This window comes from Cyprinodon tularosa, unplaced genomic scaffold (genome assembly GCF_016077235.1).
Source record: "Cyprinodon tularosa strain WSP-4 unplaced genomic scaffold, ASM1607723v1 ctg194, whole genome shotgun sequence".
Lineage (NCBI taxonomy): Eukaryota > Metazoa > Chordata > Actinopteri > Cyprinodontiformes > Cyprinodontidae > Cyprinodon > Cyprinodon tularosa.
In genome coordinates, this window is record NW_024038699.1 from 817100 (window position 1) to 838937 (window position 21838).

Genomic DNA, 21838 nt, shown 5'->3' on the forward strand with positions numbered 1-21838 from the left:
CTTTTGGACAACTGTCAAGTCAGCAGTCTTCCCCATGATTGTGTAGCCTATAGAACTAGACTGAAAGACCATTTAAAGGCTTTTGCAGGTGGTTTGAGTTAATTAGCTGATTAGAGTGTGGCACCAGGGGCCATCAATTTTGAACCTTTTCACAATATTCTAATTTTCTGATATGATGAATTTGAGATTTTCATTTGTTGTCATTTGTAATCATCAAAATTAAACAAAATAAACATCTGAAATATGAGTTTGTATGTAATGTATGAATATAATATACAAGTTTCACTTTTTAAATGGAATTACTGAAATCAATCTACTTTTTCATGATATTCTAATTTTATGACCAGCACCTGTATTACAGGAAACCTACAAAGGCGACATACTTTGTTTTATTTTGAAAAGTTCTGTGGCGGAAGTGGCCATGCCGCCGTAATGGAGTCTCCTCCAGGCAGGCGGAGCATCAGCGATGATTCACCGCTAAGCAACCCTGGAGAAGAGCGGCGGAGCGGAGTCCTGCTCCTTATCGAGGGGAACATGCTGTCTCTGTGCCTGTTCTGGGGTAGGTCTTGCTTGTTTGTTTGTTTTATTATCGCCGCTGAAAAAAAACTTTTAGAAAGTTAGACTTTATCCCCTCCTATGTATTTATTTAGAAATAGGCATCTAAGCGATATATTCGGAATTATATATTTTGTCTTTGAAAACAAAGACAAAACAAAAAACAGGGACTAAGTCTTAGTTATGTTCATAAATGTTTACTGTGTCATATGGTGATGTTTACGCTCACTCTCAAAAGGCACTTTGATAAAGAACCAAGTAGCCATAAACTTTCACCAACATTCCCTTTTAAAACAGCAGTTTTTCATCTTTAGTATATCCAAAAGTTCCAGTTGTCTTTCTAAATTTGCACCATAAATCATTGTGCAATTTTAAAATGACTTGTCCTAAATGAGGTTTTATTGTTTTTGGCTGCAAATCCCATAAGAAGAAAACAGCTGTAGCTGAGCCCCACCTCAGACCAATGAGCCTCTATGCATACAGCTGCTTTGCTGGGTTTATATAAGTACAAAGTACTTATAACCAAACGGTCAGTAATTTTATTTTTTGAATTGAGATTTTCTTATAATCTCAGAGGGTATAAAATGTTCAGAAAACCAAAAACAAGAACAAAGTAAAATAAAACAACATTGTTTTTCTTTTGTTGGGGTTGATGTATGGAACAGATTAGATCAGGAGCTAAGAGATTGTACATTAACAAGCTTTAAAAACATATTTAAGAATAATGCAATAAAAAATTATGAAATATGTGAATGCAATTAAGAGCAGTAATATATTGGGTGTGTTAGGAAGAAAAAAAAGTTGTTATTATTGTAGAATAATAATTTTTCCAAAAATCATATGTTGGTATGTGTTATAAACACATACCAACATATGATTTCCTTTTTTCTTTGCTTTCTATTCCAATGTAAATTGGCTTTGGAGGGTGGGCATTATAAGTTTCTTGCTTCTGCCAATACACCCTTTTTCATTTATGTTATACGGACATATACCGTCTTTATTATATACTTGTATGTCTGAAATAAACAAGCTACTAACCATTTAAACCTCATTCACTTCTGAAATTTCTTAGTAAGTCAAAAACATTTCTAAATGTTATCCTCAGGTATGCTGTCAGCAGGCCAACACTAGTTCTGCTACAATCCAACCATTGTTGCTCTTTTTCCTTTCAAATAAAATAATTGCAGGATTTTCACAGCGGAACAGATTTGATCCAATTTTATAAACCGTTCAAGGACCACAATGTTATCTTTGTTTTTACCGTGACAGAAAACCTTCTGCTTTATGTGAAGCTTTGACCTTCTGGTAAATTTTTTAGATATTTCAACTTTCACTATAAGAACTGAAAGGCACTAAGATAAATGATAGCAGTTTAGCATTTTTTTGCATTGCTGCCTTGGAGCAGTCATTAGTTATTAGGAGCATAGGTGATGTCACACTATGACTAACTATGAAATAAAATGTATTATTATTATTATTAACAAATAAACCAAATAAAATCGACATGTAGATTTTCTAGAACAGTTTCACACACCTTGGAGGTCCTAAAAACAACAACTGATTGCAAAATATTATTTATAGTAGACATCATACACTAGTCACCATCAGTCAGAGCTAAATAAGCAGAGTATTCACATTCAAATATTTAAATTGTGTTTTAGATAGCAAATTAATAAATTTTTAAATAATCTTTGATTATTTAATTTAGATTTTTTCTAAATCATTTAATATGACATTAAATTATTAAGTTGGACATTGTTTAATTTATGGCATGGCTATTTGAATTTTGTTTAATATAAATGTATAATTTTACATTAACTTATTTCATGGTGCATTTATTTATTTTATGGGGCATTCACATTTACATTTTTTAAGATTTATTTTGGTTCTCCATATAAATAAGTAAGAGCATCACAATCATTGTGAAAACCACCTTGAGATGGATAGAGAGTGGGTTTCCTACTCTCTATCATGGTATATTAATGTAAAGTTGAGTTGAGGAGAATAAGGTGATCATTTCCTGACCAATTGTTGACGGCAAATACTGGTCTGAATTTCTGAAACAATCTTTTTTTAAAGATGTTGTAATATACGGTAATGTGTTTTCATTAGTTGTAAAGCAAATAAGAGTTCCATTCAATTTAGTTTATCTATCCATTCATCTTCCCCCGCTTGATCCTTATCAGGGTGGCGGTGGGGCCGGTGTCTATCGCTGGCAATCTATAGGCGAGAGGCGGGGTGCCCCCTGGACAGGTTGCCAGTTAGTCGCAGGGCAACACAGAGACGCACAAAGACACACAACCATGCAAACACACTCACACCTAAGGAGAATTCAGAGACAACAATTAACCTAACAGTCATGTTTTTGGACTGTGGGAGGAAGCCGGAGTACCCGGAGAGAACCCATGCATGCACAGGGAGAACATGCAAACTCCATGCAGAGACCCCAGGCTATAAATCGAACCCAGAACCTTCTTGCTGCAAGGCAACATCGCTACGCACTGCTTCACCGTGCAGCCCTTAAGTTTATTTATATAGCACCAACACTTTAACTTTGGAATTATATCACTCTGAAATGTGATTTTCTTTTAATGGTACAGACAAAGTTGAATAATGGAAAAAAAGATTTTTCCAGGATATTCCTCTGTTCAGAGATGTAACCAGTTGTGTTTGTGGTTTGTAGCCTTTGTCACCCACAGCTCAGGGCTTCTGTCTCTCGCGCAGCACTACGAAGTGGTTCGACCTCAGAGACGTCAGGAAAGACGGATCAGGAGCCTCCAGAACAAGCAGGTGAAAACACCTTACTGAGTTATTGTTATGGTGATGGAGCTATGAAATCCATAGAAGGACGTCCAGCTCAGTTTTCTCCGTTAGAAGAACTATATTGGGTTTTCTGGTTTATTTAAATTGAATCATCTTTTCTTACAAATGTAACTATAGCTGCGATGTAGAGATGCACTATGATCCCTCCGCTGATGTTTTATTCTGCCCTTTAAGGTTGGGCATCGTTTGAACATAATGATCCGATTTTTGTTTTTGATTCTGTTTCCTAACGATTCTCATGTTCGATTCTTTTGGCAAGAAGGATCATAAAAGTTTACATATTTTACATGAGCTGCTTATTAGATTCTGCATGAAATGGTCTAAACCTCTTTATGAATGTTCATTCCTTCAACTTTGAACTTTGTATGCATGTTATTATAGATTAACACATGTCTACTTTTAACTATTATATAAATATCAAACCAATAAACTCAAATCTTATAAATCTTATTCATTATTCTCAGAGGATTACTCTTTCACATAGACCTTTCTTTTTGAAGTCGAAGGAAAGCAAATTGACAAATCCAGTATCTAATTCTGCAGCTACTTATGCTTTATAAGACAGTTTTAGTATTTGTTTCCCTGCTTCTGACTGCAGTGCCGTGCTAAGCTGCACCTCAATTCCACTCTACTAGATGTGGTAGGAATTACTTAATTAACATAATTTACTTTTAATGGAAAGTGTGTTTTTAAACAGTTAGTGTCTCATTGTATGAAACCCACTAACTGAACGACTAACTGACAAAGACTCCTGGATCTGTGATAAAATGTTTTCAGAAAAAAAAACTGATGAAAAGATCTCTAAGCTAAGCCTGTTTTGCAGTTGCTAATGATAAAATCCCCTGCAGCTTTATCCTGACACAGTTCAATATGACCTGGTCATTGAAGGGAGAAACCATGCTGTTCATTTGGAAAAGAACAGGTAAACGTCAGATTCCTACTTTAGAAACAAAGGATCTCAGTCGGTAAATATGTTCAAATAAGAAGCTGTATTTTAATTTTGTTTACAGGAATCTTATCAGTAAAAGCTACACTGAAACTTACTATTTAGAGGATGGAAAAAGAGTGACATCACAACCGAATGAGGTACGGTTTTACTTTTTGATTTATTTATACTACAGCTGTTTCGACGCCTGAAAATGTAATTTTGTTGTTGATTGAAACTTATGAGATGCAATCAAAAATGCAGGTGTTAGTATTATGCTACATGTTTTTCCTCTTTGTGACCCAGAATCAATAAAAAGCTGCATTCAGCGCGTCTACTTCATGATTTGTTTGTATGTGGAAAACAAAAAACAAAGAGGCTCTTTGTTAATAAAATCTGCTTTGTTTTTGTCGTATTTTTTTCAGGACCACTGCTTCTACCACGGACATGTTCAAGGTGAAGCCGACTCTTCGGTCAGCGTGGGAATCTGTTCAGGCATCAGGTCAGAAAAAAACGGATTGTAAAAGATTGTTTTCACCACCCAGCACTTCCTCTTCCTATTTCACCTCCTATCCAAACCTGATGTTTGTTAAAATAACTGATAGAAATTGAGCAACGCTTTTTTATATGTAATCATGATCTTACTTCTCATGGTTGTTTCTAGTTGTGCAGTGTATTATTTTGGTCCCATTATTATTGTCCTGCATTTTATTGTGAGAGTAACGTTTAAAGCATCGTTTTCTTCCTTGTTTGTCTAAATCTGCTCCTTGTTCTCCTGTGTTTTTGCTAGCGGCTTTCTGAGAGTCCAGCAGCAGGTTTACCTAATAGAGCCTCTGGGACGGACTGCGGATGGAGAACATGCCGTCTACAGAAGGGAGTACCTGAAAATCCCCGGCCAGTCTGACAGTAGTTCCTCTTCGAACACCACCCTGACGTTTGATTTGGATCAGAACCAGGAGCCGCGCCCTCAGCCAGAGGGCCTCTTTAAGTCCAGATCATGGGTACTTTTCTGCTTTTAATTCCTGATCATCTAACTTGTTGTTTTCTAACCAAACCAGCAACATGGTTTAGTAAAATATTGTTTCTTTATTAGTTGGGATATGAATATATCTTCCTACTGTAGGCTTATTCGCATAAACTTTCCATGACACTCAGCAGTTTTTTTTGTTTTTTGTTTTTAAGGTGTTTAGTCAAATTAAGCTTATCACTTTTGAAGTTAGTGATCCTACAGAAGTGGATTATAATCCAGTAAATCAGCTCAGGCTGTCAGACCTTGAATATATATGCTGGTTCTCTGTATTTCAAAACAAGCATCTGAGATTAATGCATTTGTTTTAGGCTGCATGTGAGGTTCTACTGTATGGAAGCGAATCGTTACCATATTTCAAATTAAAAAGCATTTCCAGAAATGCTTTTTAATTTTAAGAATGTGGCTGCATTGCTAGACTCATAAATAAAATTAGTAATCAATCATCCTATTTGCATTTTAATTTTCTTCTTTAACACTGCTCATCATTTTATTTAATTAAAATGAAAAAGAGATTTGAGATTTATTTTTCAAAATATACCCCAGCAAATACATACCAAAAAGCATTTCTGGAAATGCTTTTTCATTTTCAAATTTTACATTTCAAATTGAATTTTGATATGTATTTGCTGGGGTACATAAGTAAAAGGATGAGCAGTGTTAAAGAAGAAAACTAAAATGCAAATAGGATGATTGATTACTAATTTTATTTATGAGTCTAGCAATGCAGCCTCATGCTTAAAATTAAAAAGCATTTCTGGAAATGCTTTTTCATTTGAAATATGGTAACGATTCGCTTACATACTACCGTGACTTTTTACATGAAGATGCTTTTTAGTGACTGTTACACACACAAGTTTTTTTTACTCATTGTTCACTCCTTAACTTTAAGACTAACTAACCTGCATACTGTGAATTTTAAATGCAAACAATCTCCTTTTCTTTTCACTCAGAAAACAAAATCAGCAGCAGGTCCTCAGAAATTTGTCGAGTTGTTTGTGGTGGTGGACAACACTGAGGTAAATGCTTGAACAAAGGTACCACGCTTTGGTGACTGTTTTGTTTTTTAAATAAATGCATTTATTGAGGAAACTGATTAGTCATATACATAAAGAAAATGCTAAATTTTCCTCATTGCATTTTCTTGTTTTTCCTTCCATGAAACAATAGGCCTACTAAACAAAAGTCAACTCAAACCAAATCTAAAGGGCGTTACATATAACACACTTGTATTGAATAAACAAAATTTAAAATAAAAATACACCCATGCACACAGGGGGAGAGGAAGTGGGTGGGGTTATTATTCTGAAGGCAAGGTAAGGCAAGGCACCTTTATTTGTATAGCGCATTTCAGCAACAGGGCAAGTCAAAGTGCTTTACATAAAATCTGTTAAAAAAATAAATAAACCACAGATTTAAAGTGATTTACAATATTCCATAAAGAATAACATTTATTTCTGAATTTTTACTTCTTTCCTTTCATTGCTAAATGTTTTTTTCTCCATTTTAAGAAATCATAGAACATCGTGAAACCACTGAGCTATTAAAGGTGCTTTTTAAATTTTTTTTTCATCTGAAAATAAGTGATGTAAAAGCCGATATTTTGGTGTGAAAATGGTCCATTAAAACAGACTTTACTGGGATACCAAAAATAGCTAAATAAGGATTCATATCAATTGTGGGATGTGTGGGATGATGATGTCATGAGAGGAAAACAGCGGATAAGCTGGCATTAGTTGGAAAACCAACAGGAATTTAATGAAAACTGAATCATTAGATGACTTTTTAAATCCAACTAACAAAAAAAAAGAGAGACGTTGACCTGGATGAATCGTTGCTTTGGTGCCAGATTGCATCTTTAGCGGCTACTGAAGCTTAAAGGCCGGTTTGTTGTTTGGTGGACTCATCTGAAAAGCTTTCCTCTTCTCTTCCAGTACAAACGGTACGGAAAAGACACCAGGTCTCGCATTCTTGGCGTGGTTAATCACATCGACCAGGTAAAGTCGTTTTTCAATGTTTGTGCTTCCAAATGTTTTATTTCTTATTTGCTCCTGAGCTTCTGGCCTTCTTCCCCGCAGCTGTACCGTTCTGTGAACATCCGCATCATGCTGGTGGGCTTGGAGATCTGGTCCTACAGAGATTACATCAACGTGCTGGGAAACACGGACGATACTCTGGATAACTTCCTGGTGTGGCGCCAGGCCGACCTTTTGCCGAGAGCAAAGCACGATAACGCCCAGCTGGTGACGTGAGGATCGCTGATGGGAATCAGTGCAGAAGTTAAAATCTTTAAGGCTTCCAGTTGAAATGATGTTGGACTCTTGTCTTTCACAGAGGCAAAGACTTTGATGGAGACACGGTGGGACTGGCCAATAAGTTTGCCATGTGCACTTTGAACTCGGGAGCAGTCAACCAGGTCAGTGTTGTAACATTTTTTACTCTAGCTGCATTTTGTTTAATTTCTTTTGCATTTTTCAGCATCAGATCTCCATATCTGCTTTAGGATCACCACGAGAACCCGCTAGGTCTTGCTTCCACCATCGCTCATGAGATGGGACATAACTTCGGGCTTTCCCATGATACAGCAGGGTGTGTCTGTGGTCCAGCTTACAGCAGAAACAACTGTTTGATGACTGAAAAACTCAAGTAAGAAGTGATGTTAAAACCATTTTTTCAGCCTGTTTCTCATCTTAGTAGATGTTTAAATCCTCAGTGCCTTTATGATTATGTTCCACTCAGTTCAGGGGGCCAGGCTTTTCCAGACTTTTTCAGCGACTGCAGCATCCAGCAGCTCGCTCAGTTCATGAAGCGAGCGCAGCCAGACTGCCTGCACTTTCCAGGCCCCATCAGTACCATCGCTGTGGGCCCCCTCTGCGGAAATGGTCTGCTGGACCCCGGAGAGGAGTGTGACTGTGGCACAGCTGAGGTAAAAACCTGATTTCTATTTCTGCCTTACTGAGGTTACAGCTAATGATCAAACTGAAAGAGTTCAAAATAGGGCTTCAAAATCTGTTCGTATTAAAAAATATATTTTCTTTTAGATGCTCTGGGAAAGAATGCTTAATGTATAGGAAATTAGTTATTGCCATCTCAAACAATCAATATATATATTCTTAATGTTAAAACGTATAATTTTCAAGCTAATTCATAGAAAAATGTCTCTTAAAACATATTTCTGGTTCTTTTAATGTCGTTCTTTTCTGTCTTATAAAAAATGCTAAAGCTATTGATACCGGTATATATTATAGTAAATAATTTAGCTCTTTATATACATTTTAGCCACTATTAACCCATTTAGGCCTAAAACGCCTGGAAAAAACACGTTAAAAACCTATGGCCGATTTTAAAAAATACCCCTAAAACCTGAAGTTTTTCTGTAAATTCAGCAACTGTGTCAACGCCTAAATTATTGATATCTCAGCTTCTGTAGCAGATAGAACTCAAAATATATTTTATCTTTGAAATTCTTCCAAAAAAAAAATGTGAAAAGCAGTAATCAAAAAAAAAAAAATTCAACCTTTTATTTTTTCCATATGTGATCATGTCTTCATTGAGAATGTGCAATATAAAACGTTTTCAAAATAAAGAACAAACATTACATAAATAACTATCTGATGATTACTTATTAACAGTATTATTATGCATAATAATGCATATGTCTGTGTTATAAATTGCATACAACCTACCCCCAGATGGCCACAAATCTGTCCCGGGACATATTTTGGGGGAACTGCGTCCTGAAGAGAGGTTTACATACACAGCCCAATAAATGTCTTCATCTCCGTCACAGTCACGGGTGACCACTTTGCCATCTTTGCTCTTGTTGGAGTTTGGTTTGTTTGGTCACTGTACCTATTCGTCTCGGTAACTAGATGCATCCAAAGTTCTTCATTAAAAATATGCTCAAATGCCTGCAGCGGTGTGGCGTCTGCAGGCAAATCAACTTTCACTCCAGGTGTGCGGTTGAAAACACTCCGTGCATTGCGGTGGTAGTTCGATTGGTTCAGCGCGTTCAAAGTCATCATTTTCATCTATACCGTCATCAAAGCCGACACACTCCTCAAAATCACTGCCTTCCGACAACTCTTCTCTGTCAAACTCCTCCATGTTTGCTTGAAAAAAACTTATTTCTTCTTGCTTGACTTATATGCTCTCCCGGCGTCAATGGTAGAATGACGCAACAGCGCCCCCGGCTTGAATGGTAGAAATGCGGTAATGCTTTCCCGGCCTAAATGGGTTAACCTTCCTCTTGTGTTAGCTTTCTGCTGCCATCTGTAGTGTTAGCGGGTCATTTTGGACCCGAGTATTAAATCAGCCATAAAATACCCTAAAAACAATCTTTCATCATCCAATGTTTTTCTTAACGCTTGTTTAGCTGATTGGGCTCCCTTATCTATTAAAAGATTGGTTTTAATTTTTTTTGTGGCCCCCTGGGCCTTTGTTTTAGCAGCATACCCCTCGTTTTCAATGTCTAAAAAGTGGTCAAATTAACCTTAAGAGAAGAAGGCAACAAAATAATCAGTTGTTCTGTTACCTGAGTGCAACTGAGAGATATTAAAACACATTTCATAAATGTTCAACAAAAAAAAAAGATTTTAATTTTAATATTATCAAATATAGTAACATCTATGGTGTTTCGGGTCATTTTGGACCCGTATATATTTACTTCAAAAAAAGGGCAAAAACAAGTCTTTTTTTCCCACACAATAGAACTTGAATACAATATTTATATTTGTGTATATTTACACTTTTGGTGTGTTCTTTGCAGATATATTTGTTGCAGGTGAAGCACACTATGTAGGTTTTTCTGTCCATATTGCTAGGGCAGACCTGACACCTCTTTCTTTTTGAGCGAGGTGGTCTCACTGGCATTGTGGCTGTGGATGGAGTGCTTGAGGCAGGGCTGGCATCAGAGGGGGAAGGTGATGCTGATGCTCTTCTTGTTGCTGTGGATGTGGATGGCATGTTTGGTGACCACTGCAGCTGTCTGACCAAGTCTGCAGTAGCTGGGTCTCGGGGCACCCGTTCCCATTGCTCAATGTGCGGCTTGACAAGGGAATTCACGAGCTCCTCAAGAAACATTCTCCACTTAGTGTTTTGGGTTGAATTCCACCCTTGGTGAATATGGGTCCACAACACAAATGCATTGTATGCAGACACTATTGAGGATGTTGTAAAACACAACCATTGGCCATCTCCTGGTCATTCGCTGGCAATTGTAGGTGGCAGTCAGCTTGTCCAGATTGTCCACTCCTCCTGTCCTTCACCAGCCACATTTCAGCGGGCAGCTCAGGTTTATTTTTTTTTATGGTGCCCACCATGGTGAGTTTCCTCCTGAGAAGTTCTTGTCCAAGGTCATAGCATGTAAAAAAATTGTCACAAGTGATGTTGTGACCCTGCAGTCCAGTAGTCAAATCGAGGACTACCCGTTTTCCTTGGTTTTTACAGGGATGCCGCTTGCAGATTTTCCTGTGTAAATCTGTAGGTTCCACTCATAGCTTGTTTTAGCATCACAGGCTGCCCAGATTTTTATGCCATATTTGCCTGGCTTACTGTGCATGTATTGCTGGAACGGGCATTTTCCTCAAAAAGGGAGAAAACGTTCATCCACTGTCACCTCTGGCCCTGGGTTGAACATCAGTGGAAGGAGTTGCACCCATCTCTCCCAAACATCCCTGATGGGAGCAAGCTTGTCAGATTTTGCTCTGGTGTATCGATTGTCAAATCTGAGGACTCTTGAGATCATCTGAAACGTCCAAAGAGACATTGTTGCCCGTTCTCAGAGGCCTGCTCATCTCCATCGCTAAAATCCTGTGTGTCCTCTGCCTCATTTGCAGCAAAGATGTGATCCAAAGCTTTATTTACAGTGAATCTTCTCCTTATTGTTGCATCCTGTGAATTGGCGATGTGTACTCCTCAAGTCACCACCTCTACACTCAAATGGCTTGACAAGCCTGGACATGTCTCCCTTTGTTTGTTTTCGCAAAAAGGCAAAGACAAAAAGGCCCTAAATTAAGCTCAAGTGGTTGGAGGAAGAGCCTGTTGGTTGATTGTGTGTTCATGATTACATTTTAGGCATTTTTTTTATTGTTTTATAATCAAAAATTGTAACCGGGTCACAAATGACCCGAACACCACAAAAGTCATTTTTTTCACCAGAGCACTTTATAATTTAGTAAAAAAATAAAATTTGATTTTACTTTGTTAAAATGGAAGTCCTTGACAAAGTCAAAAAGTTTCAATGCAAAAAACAAATGTATGATGTACTTTTATGCATGCTAAAACTCAAAACGGGTCCGTAGGGACCCTAACACCATAGGAAGGTTAAGAGCCGCTGGAGAGGGTCAAAAGAGCCTAATGTGGCTCCGGAGCCGCAGGTTGCATACCCCTGGCTTAAAGTGTCAATCTACATCCTTCTGTCATTTTCCTTTTTTTTTATATTCGTAAACTGCTCAACGATCCAATGTCACCACGCCTCAAAAATTAAAATTAACTCATAATTAGCTTGGACAGGTTTTTTTTATTTGTATTATTGTTTCCTGTTAGGAATGTAGCAACCCTTGCTGTGATGCCTCAACGTGTCGCCTGACTGAGGGATCTCAGTGTGCTCATGGAGAATGCTGCCACCGCTGTCAGGTACGCCTTCAGGTGCTATAGATACCTGCTAATTAGGACTGCAGCTAACAATTATTTTAATCGATTACACTGTTGATTTTTTTTTTTCTTCAATTAATCGATTCATTTCATTAAATTTTTTTTATTTCAGTCATGTCGTTAGCTTTTTTTTAAGCGTTGTTTCATGAATAACTTCACATTGTATTTTGTTTACATGAGTGAAAAGGAGCAAAAAGAAGACAAAGTTTATAACATGTCCTCCTTTCTCCAAGCACAAAACAAAATATTAAAGATGGTCTGATGCTCAATTTGCAATATAACTTCAAGCCATACAGGCAGGTCATGTTTTCACAAAAAAAAAAAAAAAAAAATTACATTTATTTCTAATGTTACATGTTTAATAGCGGCGTATAAGATTTAATTGTTATCAATTTAAATTGTTTTTTAAACAGAGGAGGAGTTATTTATATTTAGGAGCAGGGCGTTCCACAGTTTGACTCCAACCACGGAGATACCCGTCTGCTTCTGGGTCGTTCTGACTAAATGGAGAGTAAAGTTAAGTTTGCTACTACTGGATGAATATTTTATTTTATTTTTTATTTTATATACTCTAATAATCCCAGAGGGAAATTACTTCTCTGCATTTAACCCATCCCCTTGGGGAGCAGTGGGCTGCCATTGTGCCCGGGGAGCAGTGTGGGGTTAAGGGTCTTGCTCAGGGACCCAGAGTGGCAGTCTGTGGGAGTTGGGGATCGAACTCACAATCTCAGGATTCAAAGCCCTATGCCGCCACTCCGCACTAACGGTTTGGTTAACTAGAAACAGACTTTGTACAGTTTGAGGCAAAAGAGAATATCTCACTTTATACATTATGATGTATAATGTTTCTAATTTTATACGGTAGAGTAATTTTAATAGTTTTGATTTTCTAAATAGTTAATAATCGGATCGCAAATGTTTTTTGTTGTTGTTTTTTTTTAGAATTAAAAAAGATGTAACTAAAACTTTTCCACTTAAGGAATTGTGGATAGAGCATATTGATGGACAACATTATTTTTTCATCTTAAATGCAAAATATTTATCATTTTTTTATACAGTTTTGCTATAGTAACTGCTCTAAGTTGGTCGTTCTGTCAGCTAAAGGCATGTTTTAGAGTCTCTATACTCAAATTAACAATCGATTATTAAATTCGTTGATGATTAATCCGATTAATTGTTTCAGCCTTTCTGCTTATAAGTCTTTTACATTGTTACTTTTGTCAGTTTAGTTATAGTTATTCCCAAAGTAGATTAATTAATTTAGATTTTAAACTTCCACATGTAAAAATAGCCATTTAATGTTTGTGACAAATATTTCATCATCTTTCAACTCTAAAATCTACTAAAGGTGGTTTTATTGTTTTTATGAAACATCTCTCAATCTTTAAGAATCAAATCTCTATTAATATGTTGACCAAGCATCTGTATGTCAAATTTCTGTGGGCCTGATGAAATACATCCATTGGCTCCTTGGAAGATCAGCTTCAGCATCACTTTACAGTAAGGCTTATGACATTTGTTAACCTTTGTTAATTTCTATATAGAAATCTAGATATAGAAAAAGTTCTTCAAACTCTATATAACATTTATTAGAGTTGACATATAGTGAAAAAACATTCTTAAAGCAACACTGCATAACTTTAGATGCTATTAGCTTTATTTGAGAAATGTTAAACGCTTTTTAAGGTAATATTTTCAGCAGATGATGCTTATTGATGCTTGGTTTGTGTAGCCTCGTGAGACCATCCTGATCTCGCGAGCTTTCAAGGTTTCTCTCGCAGATCAGTCTGCCTACTCTCCGTTAAAGAAAATTTGGAGCAGTTTACCGAAAGAACATCCAATCAGCGTTGGCTTTGAGGCGGGTTGAGGTGTGACGCAACGAGAAGCGCGACAGTTCAGTCTAAAGAACATGGCGCCTTCAGCCGATGAAACTAGCGTTAGCGTGGCTATCGAGCAAGTTTTATCGGAATTACAGAGTATTTCTTCACTGAAAGAAGAGTAAAACACTGCTCTGGAGGCTTTTCTCAGAGAAAAAGATGTTTTTGCTCTTCTCCTGACTGGGTTCGGCAAGAGTTTGATCTATCAATTGGCTTGTGCCTGGCTTGTGGTTGTGTTTTCATCGTCGCTCTGTTAGTACGTCATATGCTTCGTTGATCTGATTGGTTTATTTGGCCCGTCTATCACCAACATAGTCCAATCAGCTAACCAGTATTTTCGCCCCTTCCCAAAATTACTTCAACGGAAGGTTTCCAGATGGATATGCGGAGAAAATCCATCTGGCGGAGTCAGGTTATGGTTTGTGACCCTGTTTATAAAAACTCTTTATTTAGGATCCATTGCTAAGTGAGTCATGTGATCCACAGCAGTCTAAGCTTCCCTTAAACACAAGGCTAACTAAGCTAAACCTTTTTTAAGGCTATCAAACATCTAATCCCCACCTGATCAGACATATTTTAAATTTTCTGATGTAGGATTGAATCTCTTTATCGATAAACTTCCCATTCTGCTGGTCCAACATGGTCTGCTATCAGAGTCTAAAACAGAGAGGAAACGGTTTTATTTTTCGACACTTCAGTGTTACCAGCTGCTTTTATTTACATAAAAAGTTGCTTTAAGTTTTATTACATCCGTATTACTGCAACAAAGCATTTGGTTAAAGTTCTTTTGTCATAAAAAGTGAAGTTGCTGTTCTCCATTCACAGATAAAATTGTGTTATTGAGGTCGTTTAATGTCCTCAAAGGCCAAAACGGACTAAAACATGCAGTGTCTTCATTTAGATGATGATAAATATAGGTTTGGATGCTCTGTGGTCACAGAAGCACAGTTAAAGTGGAACAGTCCTTTTATATGCCTATAAAAAGACGTCTGTCCCAATAGTGTTTTGATCTTCAATTCTGAGCCTAAATAGAATTCCAGTACCGGGTGCACTAAGGTCTTAGTATCACAGAACTATCAAAAAGATGAGGACAATTGATGCAGCTACCTTATAGAGCATCAAAGCTGTTACAGAAGACTGTTAACCTGGTATGTTTGTATCCAACAGCTGAAAGCATCTGACAGCATGTGCAGGAGTTCTGCCGGCGATTGTGACCTGCCTGAATACTGCAGCGGCGTCTCAGCGGATTGTCCCGAGGACAGCTTCGAGATGAACGGGAAACCCTGCTACAACCCTAAGCTGGGTCACTGCTACAACGGCCAGTGTCCCACAAGAGCGCAGCACTGCTGGAGGCTGTTTGGAGAAGGTACTTTCCACACACCAGTTTCAGTTGGCAGCCATGTTGCCTTGCAGAAAAAAAGGTCTTGGGTTTGGTCTGACCTCAGGATGGTTTTCAGGAGTTTGCATGTTTTTCACATGCATGCATAGGTCTCTTGTGTTACTTCGGCCTTCTTCCACTGTTTGAAACCATCCTGTTTTGTTTAATTGTTGAAGAGATGCTTGGTTTCCCCTGAGAAGACCCCAATATTACTTTAACTAAGAAGTTCAAACATTGATGTGACATTAATGACATGAAATGATGCAGACGGGTCTCCAAATGCTTCTTTTTTCATATATTTAGTGTATCCCCATTTAAGATATTTTCATGACTGCAATTATTATCAAAGTGATTATGATAAAAACAGTAAAAAAAAAGAAAAAATTCTGATTTCTTCTTGCAGGAGCCAAAGAAGGCCCAGATGTGTGTTTTAACCTAAATAAACAGGGAGATGAAGGTGCTAACTGTGGGAGGGAAGGACAGGGCTTCATTCGCTGCTCACCTCAGTATGTATCAAGTAAAATCTGATTTCTGCAGCATTGATAGAGGCTGGGAATGAGTTTTAATCTATTGTGTTGTTTTTATTGCTTTTAGGAATCTGAAATGTGGGTCTATGTTTTGTGTCGGAGGGAAGGAGTCAATCACAGGTAAACACGCAGTTTTTAATGTGTTTGGTGTCGAGTGTAGGCTGGTCCTAGAGGTCGATAACACCAGAAACCTGAACATGGTGCCGAATGGAACCACATGTGGACAAGATAAGGTATAGCAACTTAAAAAGAAAAAATCTATTGAAATGATCTGGACTTCCTTTGCTCAGGCTGAAACGTGTGTTTGCAGGTTTGCCTTGGAAACAGATGTGTAGATGTTTCGGTTTTCGGGAAAAGAGATGAATGTGCAAAAAAATGCAACAAAAAAGGGGTACGTTCTCCCTGTGATCCAGCCATCTTTCCTCATGTTAACCCAGAAAGATTAGCCTTCCAACCGGAGTCTAATTAAAAGACGAACTAGCAGATGAATCATTGGAAAGTGGAAGATGATACTTGAGCTTTTTAAAACTTGCTTTTTTAGGTGTGTAACCACAAGAATGAATGCCACTGTAATCCTGGATGGGCTCCTCCATACTGCAACATCAAATATGCAGACATAGTTAAAGGTAAACTTTTCAACATTAACTTTTGACTGTTTAGTTTTGCTTTAATCCAACAATACTGCACTGAAATCATCATCATGGTTGCTTTCATATTCGTATCCTTTTCCTAACCAAGTTCTCTGCAGAACCTCAGACAGTCACCTTTGGGTTTATCTCTATCAACTTTCATTTCCATTCATCCTTCTTTAAGGCTCTTTTAAATCAAATGAGGAATCTCTGAACATGTTGGACTTTGACTAGGTCAATTTTTACTCATAAATAAAATTTTAGCTTCAGCTGAGAAAACGATGAACATCTAATAGGGTCTTTTAATCCCTAAGATTAGCACCACTGCTTGTGTCAGATTAATTTGAACCTTTCTTTGCTGCAGGTCAGACCATGATGGTAGCTGGAGTGTGTGCTGCCGTCTCCACGCTCCTGGTGATCATGTCAGTGATCGTAGGACTGGTCTGCTGTAAGAGGAACGACATGAGGAACGTCTACATGTATAAAATGTAGGTGGTTCCTGCTGATGAGAACATTTATTTTGTATTTTTGTCCATCCTGCTGATTTAAATCTCGTGTTTACAGGAAAAAACGGCCTTCTCCTGGTGAGAAGAACCCGATGTTCCAGGAAAAGGGCGTCAGAGACAGACCTCAGATCAGCCAGCCCACTCTGACCGAGTCCACTTCCACTCAGGCCTGCAGTCCTCTGCTTGTTACTGTGACGCCTAGCAGACCTGCTTCACTGGTACCTTCTCCTCAGTTTTTCAGATAAAAGAAAAAAAGTCTTCAAACCAAAATAACAAAGTTCTTGTTTTTTTTTCCCAGCCTCAACCTAAACCTTCATCATCATCCTCCACCTCTGAAACTGAGCCAGTAAGTTTGCTGCTTGCAATCTCAAATCTGTGCATCATCTGTGCAGCTAAAGTCTTTTAATCTTTTTAGTTATTTTGAATATCTTACTGTGAACTGTTGCTATTGAAGAGAAGAAGTGAAGCAAGCAAAGACAAGTTCCCAGATAGATATATACTTCTCTCTGTTTCTGTAGATCTATATGACTAACTGTTCTATTCTGTTGATATTTTTATGCAGAGATTCATATTTTAGAGCATTTTAAAGTATTTCTACCAAGACTTGACAGTAATCTGGTACCTTTAATGTTTAATTACAGACAAAATGTTGGTTTTCTTATTTTATAGAGTTTCTGCTCTACTGAAACCTAAGCTGTGTTATGTTTTCAAACTAATAATCAATCAATACTGCATTTTAAGTCAGATGAATCAATGCAACTAGAGCAGAAATTTGCTTGTTAAAAAGATTGTAATCTGGATTTTGGATTAATCCCTTGGACCATATTAGGAAGTACATTACAATAGAAACGTTTTAGGATGAATAAAAGCAGGTTATTTAGAATAAAATAAGATAAAAACATTTTGGATGCTTACCAGTTGTGTCCAAAGTGAGACTAAAAGCATATCAACTATTTTTTTTTTATTCTTTTTGCACCACAGACCAAACCTGTACCTCCAGCCAAACCTTTGTCTCCTCCGAGTAAACCAAAGGTGAGTCGTTTTTCAGTCTCACAGGATTTTTTAATAATATTTAATGGATTTTACCCCTCCTTAAAGAAGTATAAATCGCTCTCATCTTAGTGAAAGTCAACTGCTGCTGCTCAAACACTTCTTTTGGTTTTAACAGCGAATTGTGCTGATTTTATCTCCGACTGTATTTAGGAAGTTATTCTTGTCAAAATGTGGAAAAGCTCAGAACTATCAAAGATTCACAATCTGGGATAAAAACTGAGGAAGTCATTTTCCTATTTTTCTAGCTGATAATAATAATAGGTCTAACTCATCATAAATGTTTTTTTTTTTCTTTTTAGGGGGATTTTTTTGGGTGAGCAAACAGGTTTAGAAACAAACTGTTCCTTTTTATAGCTCCTTCAGAATAAAAGCATTTATAATTCACAGAATGATGCTTTGGTTCTGAGGGGCCAGAAAACTATGCCAGAAAAAAAAGAACTTTAATGAGATTAGAACACAACAGACTATAGATAAACTGTACAACATTGTTTAACAAAGGAAATTACTACCAGAATAAACTCATAAAATTTCTCTTCCTGATGTTGATGTTTAGAACCATGGAACCAAACCAGGTCCTCCACCTAAACCTCCAGTCAAACCCCCTCCTCCGGTTGCCAGATTCAAGCCTCCTCCTCTTCCGGCAGCGAAGCCTCGACTCATCAGACCTGTATGACATCCTGGTTCATCTCAGATGATTTAAAATCAAAGATCCGCTCCGGCTGGAAAACATAAAGCTTGAAAAGCTTTAATAAAATCAGACAAACAGCTGCTCTGCAGCAGGGAGATTTATTTTTTATTTTTTTTTATAAAGAGAATTCTTTTTCTACACTTTTTACGCATCGGATGCTGAGCTGCACTGACTTTTCTGTATTTATTTCACATTAAGTGTTACTGAAAGAAACAAGACGACTTTTATTTCTTTGTGCTTCCTTTTTAAAAGAAATCAGACTTTTTCCATTTTTTTGATGACCTCATGTTTGTAATTTATGTTTTAACACCTCAGAGAGGCTCCTGGGCTCTGCTGACTCTCAGATCGGAATGTAATGCTCTATAATTATAACCTGCATTAAGTATCGAATCCCTCCAAATGGCCTGGAGACCTCAGGGCAGATGGGTCATGTTAAATCGCTGCTCATTTTCTGTCCTATGTTTTCTGCTCATACTCCAGTCATTCCTGTTTTTTGGGCCGTTCCAAGGCTAAAGGGGTGTTCACTTCCCCTTTGGTGAGCTCTGGGTCTCCTCATGTTGTGCATTCCCTGATAAACTCGAAAGAGGCATTCAGAAAAAATCCTGATCAGAACCTGAAATTTCTGTATTTAGTCCTTCAAAATGCAAAGAAGCTACAACTTTCCCCCTGACTAATGGAGCTCCTGGCCTCATTATAAGGTCTTCATCTTGGATCCTGCTCTTGTAACCCTTTCCAGATGAAGCAACAGTCCGTCCATCCATCTCCCACTTCCTCCTTAATCCAACGTCTGATAAAAGTCCAGAGTAAAAGTTTCCCAGCTAGGCTGAGAGTTGGAACACATGTTCTCTGCCAAACCAATAAAGAAAAACCAGACCTTACATGTTTCCTTTGGAATAAACAGCTGAAGCAGCAGCATCTGTGGGAGAGGCTGTTTTGTAACACGATGTTAGATAAGCTGCATACGTTCTGCATCAGTGATATTTCATGTCTATCGACAGGAATGCTGCTTTAAAAAAAAAGAAAAACTAAAACCTCCTTTCAATCAGAAAATCTTCACCTTTTAATATGTAATAATTTCATTTTGACTGTTTATCTTTCTGGCTAGAAAAAAAAGCCTTTCTATCATCACAGTTAAAAAAAATCTGTCTGCTCTGGATGTAAACTCTGGAAGTTTTCATCACCCTGAATGTTTTCTTTGCTTTTGAATCGAAGCGAATTATACATATTTTGCATATTCTTGTATTTGAGCATGCATAAATAGCAGAAATATTGGAGGCCTTACATTTTGTATCACTGTTTGTATTTAACTCATATGGTGTCTCAATAGTGGGATAAAAAAAAAAAACATTTTGAGACGCATCTTCATTGTAAAAGCCTTTTATTTTGTGTCATGCTGTTAGAACTTGACTGATGGAATGTAAACCTTTTTGGTCCACAGCAAATAAAGCGCACTTTACTCTGCCTGTGTGGTCATGGTGCGTCAGCAGATTGTGCGATTAATGGTGGAAGCTGCATTTTCACACTTAAGATATTTTTGTCGCTTCATACAGATTACACAACGAAGCGGTCACTGCATCCGTTCCAGTTAACTTAATGTTCTTTAAAGAGAAGAAGGGGGAGGCAGCAGGATGGGTGAAACATTGCATTATTTCTGTAAGAGGTAGTTTTAAAAAGATGAATCTCCTGCTTTTACGCTCAGAAAACACATTGGGGCATTAGAAAATCAGTGTTATTCCAAAAATCAGAATACAAGAGAAATGGACGCCTATGCAATGAAACTATACACAGTGGCTAAATTGTAATTAATACACTGATGTTAAAGAAGCAGTCAGAACCAGCTGCCATTGCTCATAACTCCCTTCTTTTTGTCCAGTTTTATAAAATCAAAGGTAACTAAAAAGGCTAAGAAATGGACAATTAAAGATGCAATATATATATATATATATATAGTGGGGAACATACAACAATTGCTACTAATTTCATATTTATATAGCATATTTTACAGATAAAAATGACTCTAAAATAAATATTTAAAAAGAAAAATAGTTTAAGATATTAATTGGTGCAATCTGAAGATCAATTTAATATAAATATCTAAGCATTCTTTATTGGCACTAGTGATCTATTTTTTTTTTTTTCCTGAATGCAGGTTACTCTCAACAAACAAATGTATGATTGTTTGTGGACAGGAATAAAAATAAAATGCTGTTATTTAAATTATTTTTACTTATTGCCAGGTCCAGTTCTGCAGCTTTTAGATGCTTCTCTGCAAAGGAAGCATCTCATCAGCATCATTAAGCTCTGCAGAGGCTGGGTAAACAGATTTTCTGGAGTATTGAACCTGGGTACTCCTGCTGTACTAATTATTTAAAATATATTACTTTGATCATAATAGCAAAATGACTCCTTTCCTGTTAGAGTCTGCATTTAACTATCAACTAAGACAAGTTAAAGGATTATGAAATGTCTTCTCTACATTAATCAACATCCTTCCTCCATCCATCCTTCAGGAGAGCCTTTAAAAAGGATCATGAATGTTTCGCCCTATCTGAATCAAGAGAAGCAACAGGCTAACAGTGAGATGCATGATGCTGGCATTAGAAGAGTGAATGTAACAAAAGAACCAGACTTGTAGATCAGCAGGGGGATGTAATATGCAGCTGCTGGATCCTGGAAATGGCTGATTAACACTGACTCACTAACAAATCTGCCAGAGAAACAGCTGCAGAGCAGAGACCTTTCAGCAGGAGAGCCTGGATCACAACAGTGAGTTTCAAGGAAAACAAACATGCAGAATTAAAACAACAATTCCCCAACAACTAAGATTTTTTCGTGCATAAATATTAAGTTATTTGTCAAGACTTCATGCCCTGGCAGCTCCCTGAAATAGCTTAGATGGGTCCAGTGAGGTCATGAGAAGGGAGGAGGTGAACTCGATCTGCAGGAATACTCAGCCTCTGATCTGAATGATTACGGTTGAAACAGTGAGTCAGATTATCTTGATTGTTTCCAGCTTCCAGGAATTTGGGTTTTGTTTTAAAACTGGCCTGAACTGAGTCATGGCTTAATTCCTTCAATAATTGCACCGTTTGTTAGTCAGCCCTTTCCTGAAGGAAAAAGGACAGAGAAACAGGGAGGCATCGGGAAGCGTATGAACTTTAAACGCCTCCATCCTGAGCAGTTCAATAGTGCTACT

The 21838-nt window shown here is 37.4% G+C and overlaps 1 protein-coding gene across 1 annotated transcript; it reads left to right on the forward strand.

Moving 5' to 3' along the window:
• Window positions 1–495: 495 nt before the first annotated feature.
• adam8b (ADAM metallopeptidase domain 8b) lies at window positions 496–20105 on the forward strand. Its single transcript, XM_038283502.1, has 23 exons — window positions 496–559; window positions 3239–3345; window positions 4227–4300; window positions 4389–4464; window positions 4729–4805; window positions 5094–5304; window positions 6284–6349; window positions 7265–7327; window positions 7409–7578; window positions 7665–7746; window positions 7834–7976; window positions 8070–8256; window positions 11877–11966; window positions 15029–15227; window positions 15643–15745; window positions 15834–15999; window positions 16077–16157; window positions 16308–16392; window positions 16760–16883; window positions 16960–17119; window positions 17200–17247; window positions 17883–17933; window positions 18508–20105. Exons 1-23 carry the CDS (start codon window positions 535–537, stop codon window positions 18625–18627), a joined length of 2508 nt encoding a protein of 835 aa, XP_038139430.1. The 5' UTR covers window positions 496–534; the 3' UTR covers window positions 18628–20105.
• The last annotated feature ends 1733 nt before the right edge of the window (window positions 20106–21838 follow it).